Genomic DNA, 17,903 nt, shown 5'->3' with positions numbered 1-17,903 from the left:
GTGTCACAAAAATGGTCGCCATGCATCACCCAGGTTGGTGGTGCACATTGGAGGTGGGTGAGGTGATTTCCCTCGTACTATGTAAAGTGCTTTGAGTACCTCAGTTGGTAGAAAAGCGTTATATAAATCTAATATATACAGTATAATATGTCATCCACACAACATAGGTGATGAACCTTGCATAAAGTGTTAGGGAAGGGCAAATTAGTTAGTATTGTATTATCACTGTTTTACCCAAACAGGTATGCCAAGCGAACAACTTTCCTGTCTGATGCTCCAGATTGTTTTTTAATTCTAGGTAAGTGGCACCTGGGACTTTTCCCAAATGTATTTTTTCTTTTTTCTTTATACTTTAAAAAAAGGTCTACAAAGGGTTTTTCCGGCTGTCCCCATAGGAGAATACTTTTTGGTTCCAGGTATAATTTCTTTGGGTTCGTTCTACCTGGAACCAAAAAGGGTTTATTCAAATGGCTATCTTATTGGGACAGCCGAATAACCCTTTTAGGTTCTAGATAGCACCTTTTTCCCCCTAAGAGTGTAGGCATTAACATCCTACGTTATCCTGATAATGTCAAAAACCTGTTCTGTGTTTGTGGTCTCCAAATACCAGTAAATGATATGGTCAATAACCCCAACTGTATTACTGGCTCAAATCTGCCACTTTGCTCAAACAAGTTCAGCACCTCTTGGAATTATTTTATGCCAAATATTATGAAATCTAACTCTTATGTCAGCATCTTATAACATTACTACAGTAGTCATGGTGACTCATGAGATACTGTGTAAATACTCATTACTTAACTGTGATGAAATGCATATAATAGTGAGTTTCTTCCTTAGGGGAAACCTATGGACTACTCTTCTTAACCAGAATCTCAAGTTGGCCCTGGATTATTGTGCTACGGGGATTAAATGGTTCTTGTAGCGGAGGTTTGGGCTTTCCTTCACCTCTCTGACTTCTGCATGCATACTGACCAGAGGAGACCCTAAGGGCCTGTTTTGCTTTTGCCTTTGTCTGAGTTTCTGTGCCCTGTTATAAAACTGTTATACATTGTTATACAGTACATAACATGAAAATAACCCTAAGTATTTCATCAGACGTGAGCAATAGACCTCCTGAACAGGGAACACTGTGTTCCTTCCCATGACAGATGGATTGTGTCATAGACTAGACAGGTCATACAAAATGAGAGAAGTAATGAGTTTACCCTGAGGAGTGCAACATCTGTGTCATATAACCTTAAAACAAAACATGTTTTCTTAAAGATAAAGGATTTATCTTTCCTGTGATTGTTAATGTCCGAATTTCTATTTTCTTTGTTACGTTTAGACCATCCCCTCATTAAGATTGGTAGAGCAGCAGCATCATAAGTGTGTGAAATGTTGGGAGATGTGAGTCATCATAAAAGCTGAGGTCATCCTTATGCAACTTTGAAATTACATAAACATTTTTTACCTGGTTTAGAGTTGGAGAGAGGAAGAGATAGTTAGGGAGAGTCATCCACAGCAATTACACATTGACTCTTCAACCTCAGGAGGCTGAAGAAATTCGGCTTGTCACCAAAAGCACTCACAAACTTCTACAGATGCACAATCGAGAGCATCCTGTCGGGCTGTATCACCGCCTGGTACGGCAACTGCTCCGCCCACAACTGTAAGGCTCTCCAGAGGGTAGTGAGGTCTGCAGAACGCATCACCGGGGGCAAACTACCTGCCCTCCAGGACACCTACACCACCCGATGTCACAGGAAGGCCATTAAAGATATCAAGGACAACAACCACCCAAGCCACTGCCTGTTCACCCGCGAATCATCCAGAAGGCGAGGTCAGTAACAGGTCATCAAAGCAGGGACCGAGAGACTGAAAAACAGCTTCTTATCTCAAGGCCATAGACTGTTAACAGCCACACTAACATTTAGCGCGGCCGCTGCCAACATACTGACTCAAACTCCAGCCACTTTAAAAATGGGAATTGATGGAATTATGTAAAATGTACACTAGCATTTAAACAATGCCACTTAATATAATGTTTTACATTACCGTACATTACCCATCTCATATGTATATAACTGGACTCTATATTACTCTACTGCATCTTGCCACTTTATGTAATACACTGCTTACACTAGCCACTTGTAAACTTGCCGACTTTATGTTTACATACCCTTACAGTACTCATACTCATATGTATATACCGATACTCTATACCATCTACTGCATCTTGCCATGCCGTTCTGTACCACCACTCATTCATTATATCTTTATGTACATATTCTTTATCGCCTTTACACTTGTGTGTGTGTATGAAGGTAGTAGTTGTGGAATTGTTTAGGTTAGATACTTGTTGTTATGTATCTGCATCTGTCGGAACTAGAAGCTAACAAGCATTTCGCTAATCACACTCGGCATTTAACATCTGCTAACCATGTGTATGTGACTAATAAAATTAGATTTGATTTGTTGATTTTGATGATGGATTTGCTTTCTCTTATTTGTAGCTAACTTAGCCTGCTACCTGAGGTGGACATATTTCTTGTCATCATAATTTATTCATATTGAATAATGGCTAAAGTTTCTTGTTTTGACAAATGGCTAAATGTTCTGACATCCACCAAGCTAATTCTGCCCACATTTTCAAAAGGATAGGGATTACACTAAACAGTACGATAGACATTGGTGAAAAAAAATTAAAAATACAATCCATATGCTAAGAGTACTATAGAATGACAAAAGCTTTTTTTGAACCACAACAAAATAGATTTGTGCAAAATAGATGACAAATTATTCAACAGATTGTTTAGTAGTATCACAAATGCGCTGCTGCCTAAAATTACATTTGAGAGGTATGATATATCATTGTGGACATCATTTTCTTTTCTAAAGGCAATAACTTTTGCTGTTTTCTGTGTCTTTTAAATCATACTGCAATATGTTTTTGGCAGTGTTCTCAAACAAATGTAAGGGTAATTCTAGCGCTGACTTCTTATATATAAGGATTACATAAACAATGCCCCCCCCCCCCCCCCCCCCCGCCCGGCCGCCCCGCCCCCCCCCACCCCCCCCCCCCCCCCCCCCCCCCCCCCCCCCCCCCCAGATGATAGATAACACAGTTGCACATTCGTAATGAAGATGAAACAACTAGGTCTAGGTAGTCTATTACCATACCTGGATAGTCTCGCTAGTCAGATATATTTCTCTAAAACATAGTGTAACGATGATAAATGTCAGGTTGTTACATGAACTGAGTGCCCGGCGATCAACACTGACGTTAAGTGGTTATGCAATGTTGATATGTTATACAAGTGAGCCATTTAATGGACCAATAATGTTTCACAGTTACCGTCACGTGCTTCCCTGCGCTTTGTTCGGCCAATCATCATAGCTGAATTTGAAGTCGCTAACTGAACAACAGTATGGAGTACGGCGAGGACCAGATACTTTCATTTTAATAGAATTTTGGCATGAATTGTTATAACCTAACAAGAAAAGTTTGAATGTCAAGACCTGGGCAGAGAAACTAACTAAGCTTTCCAGCTACAGTGAGAGCGAGAGGTTAGCCAGCTAGGGAAATTCATTGGGTTGTTTCAGGTCTTACATAAAAACAGGTAACGTGAAATTGCACTCGGAACTTTGCTCTACAGAACGTTACTCCCAGGAAACCGTCCTTTTGCCTTCTAATGACTTTTAAAGTCTGCCAACCTCCGATGAAGGATTTGAGTTGCCAACAATGTTTAGCTGACTAGAAGTACATACCTGGCGTTACTTGCTGTTATTTGGGGAGGCGTAACGCCGTTGTCAGCCAAACAAGAGGATTGACTCGACTTCTACTTCCTCAGTTCGTGAATTACTGTACTAGTTTATTCAGCAAAGCTGGGTAGGTAAATAGGCATTACAGTGCTGTAACACAGAGTCCGAATATATCGGTTTTCAAAAACGAGATGTCTACATACAACCTAATTTGACATTTTAGCAAATGCTTGGTGCGTAATCTATTCGGCTGTCGTGGAATGAGGCCTAACCAGCTCTTCTATTGGAAAACGACACGAATCGTTCAATATGGCACATGCAACGTTATAGTCTGAAATATTTGGGAAGTCTACATACAAACTATTTTGAAATTTTAGGAGTCACCAGTTTGGTGCGTATTCTATTCGGCTATCGCGGAACGAGGCCTAACCAGCTCTTCTCTTGGAAAACGACAGGAGTCTTTCACGATGGCATATGTAACCTTATAACGTTAGTCTGAAGACGTTTTGTGAGAAGGAGTGTTTTTGAACACAGTTTGCTATGTGTAATATTCCAAGATGAACATGGAGAACGTAATCCAATCTCACCAGTCGGCGCAGTTTGTCCACCCGGTATACAACCCTGGAGCAGCGGGTATATGCCCTGAAATGCTCGAGGTGGCAGAGGAAGCAAACCGGGCAGGTGACTACGACCTTGCTGCGGAGATCTATAGTTCTCAGCTGGCGGACCTCCAGCATCCAGACCGGGGCCTCTGTTTGCGCAAAGCTGAGGCTTTGGCCCAGACCGGGCGGATAGCAGAGGCGCTTGACTCGTACTGCACCGCGGCCAACATTGGCGAACTTCGACCAGGCGAATTGCAGCTTCTGGTTGAAAACATAGCACGGACTCTTCGCGAGAAGGAGCTGACGTTAAACATGAATTCGAAGGCAACGAGTTGTCATAATAGTGGGAATGGAAACGATGGGGTTGAGGCCGATGGGACGTTTGAGGAAGAACCCTTGGACTTGTTTTCCTGTCGACTTTGTAGGTGTTTACTGTCAGAACCAACCACCTTGGAGTGCGGCCATACGTTTTGCAAACATTGTTTAGAAGAAGAAACTGTCAAAGACTGCATACAATGCAAACATAAACTGAACAAAAAAGACGGACAGATCCTGTCCATTGGGTTTAGAGTAAACGTCATTCTCAGTAGTTTGTTGGATAAATGTTTCGACTCTGAAAGTAAAGCCAGGAGACATTGGATAGAAGGTGAGGTCTCACGAAAGAAGCACGATTACACTGATGCCCTGGACAAATACAACAAAGCCGTAGAACTGGGTAAGATAATGTAACATTTACAGTAAGTTTGAATAAGCAATTGTCGAATTCATATGTTTTAGAACAGATTGTGTATTTTATGTTTCCCTTTTACCTATTTAAAACCAAATATATGGGAGTCTAGATGACCTACTTATCACTACTCCGCATTGTGACTTGCCTAGTTAAATAAAGGTTACATTGTGTCACCGATAGTGGGTGACACTGTACCCATTTCAGTTCTCGAAGAAATCCTTTCATAAACCCAGTAGCCCCACCCCCCCTTTATTACCAAACCCACATTTCTTTCCTGAGTCACATACCCCATGGATTTATTTAATAATGTTCACATAATGGTTATGCTGTTAAATTAAAATTGACTGGACTACATGTTGTCTTTTTCTCACTGGCTATGTAGAATAAGTAGGCCTTTTATTGGGACATATTACATTATTGGATGTAAGCATGTTGGCATTTGTCACGAATCTTGACCTGGAGGCAGCTCTGCAGAGTGGTCAGGTCACTAGCTAGCATTTTGCACCTTTAAAGCAAAAAAGCAAATTGTTGTTTTCTAGATTTCTATGATATAGCTAGTTTTGATTTAGCAGCTGGCCCATCTAGTGAAAATTGCTCTGCCTCCAGAGCAAGATTCATGACAATCAATGTCAACCTGCCTTAGGCAACATGGTCTCTGGAGCAGAGGCCATGGCAGCCTAAATAAGTGGCACATCCTTTACATCTACATAGGTTATCTTTAAAATCTGCATTGCGGTGATTCTCAGTTTCAACCATGACAGTAGAAAATGTAGTTTGAAGAACATTATGCATCTGCAACAATTAACTAATTTTGAAGACTAAGATGCCTAGTTTGACACAGTGTCTTATTTTAAATTACATTTGACATTTTTKCCTGAATTTTGTAAATTTTCACCCAAAATTCTCATTACAGAAATGCCTCTGAATTAAATTCTCTGGTTATTTTACACAATTTTACTTTACAAAAACCAAATTTATTTGCATAAAACACAATGTTGCTGCAGTTTCTTCCATAACACTGATATGATTTATACTAGTTGAGGCTTACATGAAACTATAATATTTATTATCTAAAAACATGGGACATGCTTCTCATTACGTAACACTTTAAAAAAAAGTTGCTGTAAAAACTCCAATCATTTTTTAAAACAGTTTTATTCACCCATGGTGCATAATCTATTCTGAACAAAAATATAATTGCAACATGTAAAGTGTTAGGCCCATGTTTCATGAGCTGAAATTAAATCCATCCACCTGACAGGTGTGACATATCAAGAAGCTGATTAAACAGCATGGTCATTACACAGGTGCACCTTGTGCTGGGGACAATTTTCTGATCCACGCCCCTACATTTTTTAAATGTATCCGTGACCAACAGATTAATATTTCTATTCCCAGTCATGTGAAATCCATAGATTTAGGGCCTAATGGATTTATTTCAATTGATAGATTTCCTTACACTGTATGAACTGTAACTCAGTAAACTCTTAGAAATTGTTGTATGTTGCATTTTATATTTTTGTTCAGTGTTATTTTTGGCGATAGGTTGAAACATTCATGGGCATTTAGCTAGCATGCTGATGAAATTATTGAATAACATGTATGTGTAAATTTAGTTTGCAAGTCTCACGCAGGCAGTGTGATCAGCATGTTACATGCTGACTAGACCTGGCACGAGCATGTTGATTTTGTCCATCCACACTAGGAGCAAACTCTGAACCAACTATATGAAGTTGGGGACAGGTCRAAAAACATGAAACATTTAGCTAGCTAGCTTGCTGTTGGTAGCTAATTTGTCTTGGGATATAAACATTGGGTTGTTATTTTACCTGAAATGCACAAGGTCCTTTTTTCTGGATATTTTGTAGAATTTTCACCCATTTTGAGTCACACAAAATTGTGTGTTTTCTACTCCAACAATTAATCCTCAGATAAAAGGGGAAACCTAATTAGTTTCTAGTAATCTCTCATCCTTCAGTCTTATTGTTCTGTGGACTTTATATGGTGGTTGGCAACCAACTTTGACTGGAATGTGTACCTCAGTTCATCTTTCAATCACCCACGTGGGTATATGCTCCAAAAAAACAATAAGGAGATGGGAGAGGTGGGACTTTCAGGGCATCAAGCGTCAAATGGAACCAYGTTCTATTTGACCACGCTACGCATACGCTCGCTAGCAGTTTGGATGAAATGATTGAATAACATGTATGTGTAAATTTATTTTGCAACACGGGCAGTGTGGTCAGCATGTACGCTAGCCTGGCAGACACGCGACCCACGTGTCTACACAGCCAGCTGCGAGGACGTAGAGCGGCTGGTSTTAGCAAGACTACAGTTACTCTCCATTAGCGCCCTTTTTACACCAGGCCAAAGAAAGTTATTTGGTTACCAGGTGATCCAGCATATGATTTATAAGATGATAAAATGCTGCTACAGAAAGAGACCTGTTTTTTAAACATTCATTTAGTTTTGCATTTATTTCTGATTTTAAATGTAACCGTATTTCAAACCATGTACAAGTCCATTATTATATTGGCGTTTGGTAACTGTAGCATATTATTTGCTCCAAACACAATAAAAATGCAATGTGGTACGTTATGGCATCTCTTATTTYGTTCCATCGGTGAGATTGTGTTGCATAGGGAGTTGTGTGTGCAAACAATTCCGTAATGGATTCTTGCCTGGGCTTTGTTTGCTCTTGTGATGACGCTTGTTGGCCTCTTCCTAAGTTTTTGGCATTCATCCATCATGCTGTATTACATACCTGTGTTTCAAATGGTGGAATAAGTTGCATGTATTTCCTCGAGTGGCATCACCTGCAATATGGTCATTATTTAACCCAGTAAAAACAAGTCCTCTTTTGCAACCCCTGATGAAAGTTAGACTCTTATGAAAGCTGTACCATGACAATTAATGCATTACCCTTATCTCTCTAAAAGACACTACATTTTAAATTAAAGGGTAGTCCACTACTGCTATTTAAATATTCCTAAGTTATGTTAAGGTATTATTCATTTAGGTTTTGAAATTCACTCCCCTTTTGTATGAAAAACAGTATAAACCACAGACAGGCCCCAGTTAGTTTTATTTTCTCCAACATGCTCCACGTGTTTCTCATTTTAGGCAAGCTGCAGGCATGCAGGTCACTCCTAAAGTCTACTTGTTAGATTTTACTGCATGGTCGGAACTAGAAGCTAACCATGTGTATGTGACCAATAAAATTTGATTTGATTTAAAGTTGAAACACCAGGTCAGCCCTGAACAGTTCACTCCATATAGATGGCCAGGAGTTGTTTTCCCCAACCTTGTGACCTGAGATTTACCAGGATAAACTTGGGCCCGTAATTAGCCTAACTCCCTAGAAAAAACTCCTGTGCTGACCCTTACTACAGAGAGAGCATTGAGRCATAGTCAGGAAGGAGAGCGAGCCAGGCTCAGAGGCCCTTTGGTGCTTCAGTAGAGGCCGGCCCAACAGCATAGCACAGAAGCTCTGACTGACCCTATTCCTTTTGCTTTAATGTCAGCTACTGACCTGCTTATTTAAGTCAGGAGAAGGGGGGGGGGGACACAGACTGCTTTTACCCACAGAGGCGTCATATCCACTGAGCCAAAGATTCATAAACTTTTACATGTTAAAATACCGCCTTTTTTCTCCCCAATTTCGTGATATCCAATTACAATCTTGTCTCATCGCTGAAACTCCCCAACGAGCTTGGTAGAGGCTAAGGTCGAGTCATGCGTCCTCCAAAACATGACCTACCAAACCGCGCTTCTTAATACCCGCCTGCTTAACACGGAAGCCAGCCGCACCAATGTATCGGAGGAAACACCGTTCAACTGACGACTGAAGTCAGCCTGCAGGCGCCCGGCCCACCACAAGGAGTTGCTAGAGCGCGATGGGTCAAGAACATCCCAGCCGGCCAAACCCTCCCCTAACCCGGATGACGCTGGGCCAATTGTGCGCCGCCCTATGGGAYGCCCGGTCACGGCTGGTTGTGACACAGCCTGGTATCAAACCCGGGTGTGTAGTGACGCCTCAAGCACTGCGATGCAGTGCCTTAGACCGCCGCGCTACTCGGGAGGCCTCAACTTTTTACATTTTAGTAATTTACCAGACGTTCTTATCCAGAGCGACTTATAATAGTGAGTGCAAACGCCATGCTCTACCAACTGAGCCACACAGGACAGAATCATTCATCAGAATGTTGACCCTCTCGTCTCTCCCATGTTGCATGTCATTGTAGACCTATTCCTGGCACAGACTGCATGGTCGACTATGGTGCAGTATTTTGATTCAAGGGAAATGCTCCGGATTGGTCCAGTGTTCCCTACTCATACTGTGTGGGGTGAATAACATCCARTGTCGCATTACATTTCTGCAGAAAAGACACATGAAATAAGTTGACATATTGTTGCATAGTAACTGATACTGTTCTTTGTGGTCTTGTATACACTGACAACATTGTACCTGTGTGGAAAGGTGTAAATGACATTTTGTCATTCTTCCTGTGTTCTCTCTGTTCTACAGCGCCATCTATAGGTAGGCTACTGGGACAGCGTGCTGAGCTGCACATGGACAGTAGGAACTACAGCCAGGCCATCCAGGACGCAGAGAGCTTGTGCAGACTCAAACCTCTCTGTCCAAAGGTGAGAGACATTGATATGTAACGCAATCTACCTAACCCAGCAGAGTATAGACCTAGACCACCAGATGGTCTCTGTATATCTGGGCCTTGGCTTAACCTGTCTCTAGTCGTGTCATGAACTACCCATCACATCTCCACAACCACAGTCTGACCCAGTCAGCATCCAATACACTATACATGCTCAGGACTGTAAGTATGTGAGATTGGATGCTACAAGCTTGTGTATGTTAATATGCAAATGACAGCAGCTGATAGACATGCAAAATAGATCATATAGACTTGAAAACCAGGCACTAGTGTCAATAGGGAAGAGCTTATGTTGACTAGGTTGAAGAGCCCCTGGAAATATAACCCAGGGGTTATGACAAGAATTACCTTCTATTCCCATGTTTCCCCTGTTTTTAAATGGTTCTCWCTTAGGTCGTTTAGGCCACTCGCTGTAACAATATTCAGATTATAGATTATCAGTGTTTTGAAAATACTTTAGAGGTTTAGTTGAAATGCCATCAGAGTATTTCCTACTCACTTTGGTGTTTCCCTACTCAAAACACCCTCTCGTCTGTTTTTTCCCAGGCCCACTACATCAAGGCCTCAGCCCTGAGTAAAGCCAACTACAATGATGAGGCCTTAAAGGAGTACTTCGTGTGTGTAGCACTCAAGCCTGATTGGATGAGAGTGAAGCTGGAAGCTCAGAAGGTAATACACAAGTTAAAAAAAACTTTTGTCCATCTACTTCAATTACAGACTTAACCACAAACGTAATGCCCCTTAATGTCACATCACAATTATATAAAAATGCAGTATTACTATGTACGATATGACAGTGTAAATCTGTCTCCATGCTTACCAGACCGGATTAGTTTGGTTTTAAATCCTGCTCTGCTCCACACTAGTTGATGACGCAATGCCCCCATTCCAGCTGTCTTAGCTGGGGAGCTATTCCAGGCCTATCCTCTGCTGTCACTGTGGCCTGTTTTAGTAGCTCCACTGCTGTTACATATTCACTGCAATATGTACTGTCCGGTGGTGTAAAGTAAAAATACTACTTAAGTCGGTTTTTGTGGTATCTGTACTTCCTAATTTATATATATTTTTTACTTTTACTTTTCATTTTCCCTAAAACCCAAAAGTACATTTTGAATGCGTAGCAGGACAGAAAAATGGTCCAATTCACACACTTATTAACATCCCCTACTGTCTCTAATATGGCGGACTCACTAAACACACATGCTTCGTTTGTATATTATGTTTTACTTTGATACTTAAGTATATTTAAAACCAAATACTTTTAGACTTTTACTCAAGTAGTAATTTACTGGGTGACTTTCACTTTTWCTTGAGTCATTTTCTATTAAGGTATCTTTACTTTTACTCAAGTATGACAATTGGGTACTTTTTCCACCACTAGTACTGTCACTATGACAAGGCAGTCTGTCCAGTTTGAGCCATTGTCCTGTATTTCCACCATATTCCCTTTTAAACTCTGGGTACTAGTTATAAGCTACTTATGAATGCTATGACATTGTATGAGCGTGTTGACTGACAGTGTGTGTTTCTGTAGCTGCTTAGTGAGCTGTTCTCGTCAGCGTTTGAAAAAGACGGTCAGCCCACTCCCCTACATCCCCTACAGGGTGGTCCCTCCACTTGCCGCCTCAAGCCCCCCGCCCTGCTCAGCTCTCTACACCCCCTCACCACCCGACAGAGGCCTGGCTGCTCCTCTCAGGTCGGCACACACACACACACACACACACACACACACACACACACACACACACACACACACACACACACACACACACACACACACACACACACACACACTTACCTCCCCACACACCTACTTCTCCTAGTAACTCCACTCTTCTCCTCTCCAGGACCCAGCGTTCAGTGCAAGTAAGAGTTCTCCTCGCGAGGGTCCCTCCTACTCCTCCAAACACCCCCTGACCCCCAGCAGTGAAGCTGAGAAGCCTCTGCTAGAAGACGCCAAGAGCCTGGCCAGTGTCCTGGCTGCCCTGCCTGCCCCCCCAGGAGGCCTCAAGAGGAGACATAGTGGGGACAGCCCAGCCTTCAACGCCCCCTCCAAACTGCCCAGACCAGATGAAGCCTATTCCTCCTCTCACCCTCCTGCTGCTTCCCCCGGGAGGAGGACAGTGACTGCAGACCTGCTCGACAGTAGAGATATGGAGTGCTCCCTCTGTATGAGGTAAGAGGACCACCAACCAACCACCACACAATCATGCATTTACRATTAGCCACTCAGTGTTTGATTTTCAGTCAATACTGACAATTACTTCAACTGATAAAGCCTATGTTATTGTGTTTCCTTCAGGCTGTTCTATGAGCCTGTCACCACCCCCTGTGGACACACCTTCTGCCTCAAGTGTCTGGAGCGCTGTCTGGACCACAACCCCAATTGCCCTCTCTGCAAAGAGAACCTCTCAGAGGTAAACGCACACACAGGAAGTAGCTGTACTCTGTATGTGGATAGATGGCTTAAGGCAGACCTGGTGATTATGAAAAATGATGGCTTAGGGCTGTCTGTAATACAATATAATCTCTGTTCTGTGTTTGTTGAGTGTCTGAGGTATGGTTTAGCGTGACCAAAACAAAGTTAGCACAAAGCTTCCTCCGACACAGGGAGTGAAGTAGGATATTGGGACAATATATAATTAAAGGATAATTCACCAAAGACATGGATGATCCAGTAGAATGTGAATATAACGTCCTATTCCTCTGTGTTCTGTATAATACCAGTATCTGGCCACTAGAGGGTACAACAAGACCCTGCTGATGGAGGAGGTGCTGCAGCGTTACCTTGGAGACGAGCTGGAGGAGAGGAAGAAGATCCACGAGGAGGAGATGAAGGAACTGTCGAAGTGAGTCTCTCGCTCTCACAAACGCATTAGCACACAAACACAAATATAATCACTTTACATAGCCATTGATTTTATGGTAAATTAATCACGTAGTAGCATCGTCAGTGAGTTAACTGCACTTCAACAGCCCTGCCTTTTCAGCTAATTGCTGACCAATCTCGTATCCCTCCTTACACCCTAGCTTGAACCAGGAAGTGCCAATCTTTGTGTGCACCATGGCCTTCCCCACCATCCCCTGTCCACTGCACGTCTTCGAACCATGCTACCGCCTCATGATCCGCCGCTCCATGGAGACCGGAACCAAACGGTTTGGCATGTGCATCGCTGACGAGTTGAAGGGTTTCGCTGACTATGGCTGCATGCTGGAGGTCCGGGATGTTAAGTTCTTCCCCGATGGGAGGTCCGTGGTCGACACCATTGGAGTGTCCCGCTTCAAAGTGCTGAGCCACGGTCAGAGAGACGGATACAACACGGCCAAGATCGACTACCTGGAGGATAAGAAGGTGTGTGTGTTGGTGTGTACTGGCTAATGCTGTGTGTGAGGATGGTTTTGCATGCATGTGGATACAAAGAGTGCATTAGAGGTATTTGGATAGATCTAGATAGATATTCATATCCTCACTTTTGTAAGTTTTGTGTATGTGTTTGATATGTGTATGATTGGAGTGTGTATGTGATCCTCAGTCTTCCATCCCAACCGTGTGTGTTCCATTGTGTGTGTACTTTGTGTGCTAACTGTATTATATATTTTGTGGTCAGGTGGAGGGCCAGGAACTAGCAGAACTGCAGAAGCTTTATGTCTCTGTGTACGACCAGGCCAGCGGCTGGTTCACCTCCCTTAAAGACAACATGACGAGCCAGATAATCAGCCACTTTGGACACCTACCTGGGAAGGACCCTGACCCACAGGTACGACACTAACCTAACCATCTCTCTCTCTCTCGCACACACACACTCATGTCATATAGTGATTGAGTGTGTTGCTGTTATCAAGTTGACTTCCTCCCTCTCCCTCCAGGGTAATCCCAGTGGTCCAGCGTGGGCTTGGTGGCTGTTGGCTGTTCTGCCTCTGGACAACCGTGCCCAGCTCACCATCCTGGCCATGCCCTCCCTCAAGGACCGCCTCATCGCCATCCGCAGGGTCCTTATCTTCGTCACGCGCAAGAGACCCCGATGACCGCTCAGCCGCCTCCATAACCGCTAGGACCATGCATGGTCATTCACTTGTTCATTAAACCCACTCATCAGACTTTATATGAGGGCGATGCCTTTGACTCCCTTAGACATTAGGTTTGACTGATTTATGTCACGCTATCTCTCAGCTTCCTCTGTCCCCTCTCTTAGGGAGGGAATAAGATGTCAAGATAATAGAACTGGTGACTGTCATGATGCACCAGAACTAAGCTGACCACATAACTGTGTCGAGTCCATGATGGTGTGACTTATACAATTTTCTTAATATTGTACATTTAGTATAAAAACAAATATTTTAAAAAGACCTGACACGTACCAAAAGATCATTTGTTTGACTGAAAAATAATACAAATCGGTATTGTATTGGGTTGTCTTTAGTTTGGATGTTATGTTTCTGTTCAATCCCTGCTGACTATGGTGAGAGACACATGTAAGACCAAGAGAGATAGAAACCACCGAATGGAGTAGAAGGTCTACATATGAGAATGTGCTCCTGTTTAAATGGCTTTTCTGCATTCATTTCTACATGACTAGGGATATAGATGCAAAACCTGAAGCTCTGCGTCTAGCCCAGGCATGTGCCTCAATAGAGTGGTGAAGTAGTAGTGCATCTGAAAGAAATGCAAGACTCCTGAAATTGGTATGTATGTAGATGGAAGAGATTTGGGGTTAAACTCAGTTATTGGTAGACATAATCTAAATGTAACTTWWWWAWWWTTTTTATTTATTTTTTACTTTCAGTAAAATTAAGACATTAAAACAATTTCCCTACTGTAACTTGACATAGTTTGATTACATGTTCATAAACAATGATAATCTGAATGATAGTCCAAAACAACAATGGTAATGTATGTACTGTAAGTGTCTCTGGGAAGGAAATGGGGTTAAACTATTCTGTTTCATGTCTTGTTTCTCTTCTGCTATGTATATTATGTATGGTCAATGTGAATTGGATGATTTAACTGTGTGATTATCAATGTTAACTCTGAGGCCTTTAAAATGTCTTATTTAAGTGTAATTATTTAGTTTCTCCTGATCTGTATGACACGTGTAGCTCCTCTTTTGGCTGGTGTTATGACTTGTTTATTTGTGAAAGGAGATATAGCAATTTTTTTCTGGATTAAGAGATGCCTGAGATGTATTTGGTTTCTGATTGTTTTCCTTTAAGTGTTCAGAAAGAGATTTAGCTATCGTCATTTCATTGCAATGTGACATTACATGACCAAAAGTATGTGGGCAMCTTGTTGAACATCTCATTCCAAAATCATCGGCATTAATATGGAGTTGGTCCCCCCCCTTGCTGCTATAATAGCTTCCACTCTTCTGGGAAGTCTTTCGCAGCAATGTTCCATGTTTCATCTAGTGTTTCATCTAGTGGGTGACTTGCCATCTAATGTTTCATCTAGTGGGTGACTTGCCTCCGTTCAGCCACGAGCCTTAGTGAGKTCGGCACTAATGTTGGGCGATCAGGCCTATTTCACAGTCAGCGTTCCAATTAATCCCAAAGGCGTTAGATGGGGTTGCGGTCAGGGCTTTGTGCAGGCCAGTCAAGTTCTTCCACACCGATCTTGACAAACCATTTCTGTATGGACCTCGCTTTGTGCACAGGGGTATTGTCATGCTGAAACAGGAAAGGGCTTTCCCCAAACTGTTGCCGCAAAGTTGGAAGCACAGAATGTCATTGTATCCTGTAGAGGTTTCCCTTTACTGAAACTAAGGGGCTTAGCTCGAACCATGAAAAATGGCCCCAGACCATTATTCCTCCTCCACCAAAATGTATAGTTGGCACTATGCATTCGGGTAGGTAGCGTTTTCCTGGCATCCGCCAAACCCAGATTCATCCGTTGGACTATCAGATGGTGAGCATGATTCATCACTCCAGAGAACGCGTTTCCACTGATCCAGAGTCCGATGACGGCGAGCTTTACACCACTCCAGCCGATGCTTGGCGTTGCGCATGGTGATCGTAGGCTTTTGTGCAGCTGCTCGGCCATGGAACCCCATTTCATGAAGTTCGTTGAGAGCAGTTCTTATGCCGACGTTGCTTCCAGAGGCTGTTTGGAACTCGGTAGTGAGTGTTGAAACCGAGGACAGACAATTTTTACTCGCTACGCGTTTCAGCTCCGATGTCCCGTTCTGTGAGCTTGTGTGGCCTACCAATTTGCGGCTGAGCCGTTGATGCTCCTACACGTTTCCACTTCACAATAACCGCACTTACAGTTGTTGACCAGGGCAGAAACTTTATCAATTGACCTGTTGGCGTCTTATGACGGTGGCACGTTGAAAGTCACTGGAGCTCTTCAGTAAGGCCTTTCTACTGCCAATGTTTGTCTATGGAGATTGCATGGTTGTGTGCTCTTTTTTTTTTATACACTTGTCAGCAAACGGTGTGGCTAAAATAGCCGAATACACTAATTTGAAGGGGTGTCCACATACTTTTGTGTATATATAGTGTCTCTGAAGAGGAAGCTGAACCAACTAAGCCACAGTACAAAACGTATTAAGAGCATGTTTTGAGGAGACCGAGAACATTACATGCAAATGACTAATCGAGGAAGATAAATCTCCGGAAGTATTTATTAAAAGTTTTGTAGAATACCCTAAAACGTGTCTACTGCGAGCCGTTTTGAGTCATTTTCTTAGTGTTGACCCTACTTTCAACCTGGTAAGTATGGGATAGATTAAATAGGAAATGTTCTGGGACTCGTTCTTTTGACATCTGCGGCTCCATTTGGCTTGTTTTACTTAAATGTCTTGTTTTATAACCTGTTTACTTGCTGTTGTCTGTTTTATCCTGGAAGGGTTTATTGAATGTTACTTTCTGGCCTTGATGTGGACGCTCTGCTTACGTAACTTCACAGGGACTGTTTCACTTCAGGCAGTGTCTGTTTGGGCTGATTTATAAACCAGCCATAACAGACTGGGTCTCAATCAGTCCATACAAATCTCAGCCCTTGGTTAGAAAAATACACAACTATAGATTGACTCCCAATTATGCTTGCCCAATGATGTATTAGGGTCAGGAGTTTTTCCTCTTCAGGAATAACTCCAGACCCAAACTGAAGGGCAGTCTAACACTGGCCTGGAGTGAGGCCTGCTCAGATTAAAGGGCCACCACCTACTTGGCTATGTTAGTTTTCTAACACAAAGGAAGAGGATCATTTATTTTCCAAGACATTGAGATTTAGTTTGGGTCACCCTTCTGTTTTTGGGTATGGCTTATATGAGCAGCTCAGGGGGAATGACAGAATTTCAAAGTTTTTCATTTTTCTCCTGGGCTCTGTCATTGGAGGTGATTTTTATATAGACTCCACAGTGTGGCTGTTGCTGGGCAAGGTGAAGTTGAGATCATAGCTATGGTGGCAGTGGAGAGTTACAGTAGATGAGTCACTGTGAATTTTTGGGGTGCTGAGTTGACAGACATACAGACAGAAACAGCTCAGGTTCTCCCTTTGTAACAACAGACCGACAGATAGACCACACCCCAATCTGACTTTGACGGTCACCTAGATGCTCAGCACAAATGTCAATATCAGGCCTTGGTTCATAAGGTGAACATGTTGATTCAGAACAGTAATCTGTTGCCCAATAGATTTGAGTACTTTGAAGTATGTGTGTATTGTGCAGTGTGTTTACATCAATCAGCTTGAGAATGTGTATAGCTTACAGTCTATGTATGTTTATACATGGTTTAAGGTATATCTATACGCGTCTATACATGAGACAGAAGCACTAGGGTTGAGGGGTCTCTGTAAAATATTTGTGTGATATTTTTGTTTTGGTAGGAGACTTGTGTAAGTCATCATCCAACTGTCATCTCAGGCTGATCCTGCTGCAGCCCTTTCCTGTTTCCCTCAGGCTGATCCTGCTGCAGCCCTTTCCTGTTTCCCTCAGGCTGATCCTGCTGCAGCCCCTTTCCTGTTCCCTCAGCTGATCCTTGCTGCAGCCCTTTCCTGTTTCCCTCAGGCTGATCCTGCTGCAGCCCTTTCCTGTTTCCCTCAGGCTGATCCTGCTGCAGCCCTTTCCTGTTTCTCTCAGGCTGTTTCCCAAAATAACATGACCAACACACCCTCAAACACGCAGGTGCGCACTCACTCACTCAGTGCTG

At 42.7% G+C, this 17,903-nt stretch overlaps 1 protein-coding gene across 1 annotated transcript; it reads left to right on the top strand.

Annotated features, from left to right (window-relative positions):
- The first annotated feature begins 3,392 nt into the window (after positions 1-3,392).
- LOC111977793 (LON peptidase N-terminal domain and RING finger protein 2) lies at positions 3,393-16,401 on the top strand. The gene is made up of 10 exons (XM_024007461.2): positions 3,393-5,064; positions 9,608-9,726; positions 10,299-10,421; positions 11,287-11,448; positions 11,600-11,928; positions 12,055-12,169; positions 12,480-12,601; positions 12,783-13,104; positions 13,361-13,510; positions 13,620-16,401. The coding sequence occupies exons 1-10, from the start codon at positions 4,305-4,307 to the stop codon at positions 13,776-13,778; spliced, it is 2,361 nt and encodes a 786-aa protein (XP_023863229.1). The 5' UTR covers positions 3,393-4,304; the 3' UTR covers positions 13,779-16,401.
- Positions 16,402-17,903: the final 1,502 nt, after the last annotated feature.

The sequence above is a fragment of the Salvelinus sp. IW2-2015 genome, linkage group LG2 (assembly GCF_002910315.2).
Source record: "Salvelinus sp. IW2-2015 linkage group LG2, ASM291031v2, whole genome shotgun sequence".
Classification (NCBI taxonomy): Eukaryota; Metazoa; Chordata; class Actinopteri; order Salmoniformes; family Salmonidae; genus Salvelinus; species Salvelinus sp. IW2-2015.
This window is presented reverse-complemented; position numbering and strand designations above follow the sequence as displayed.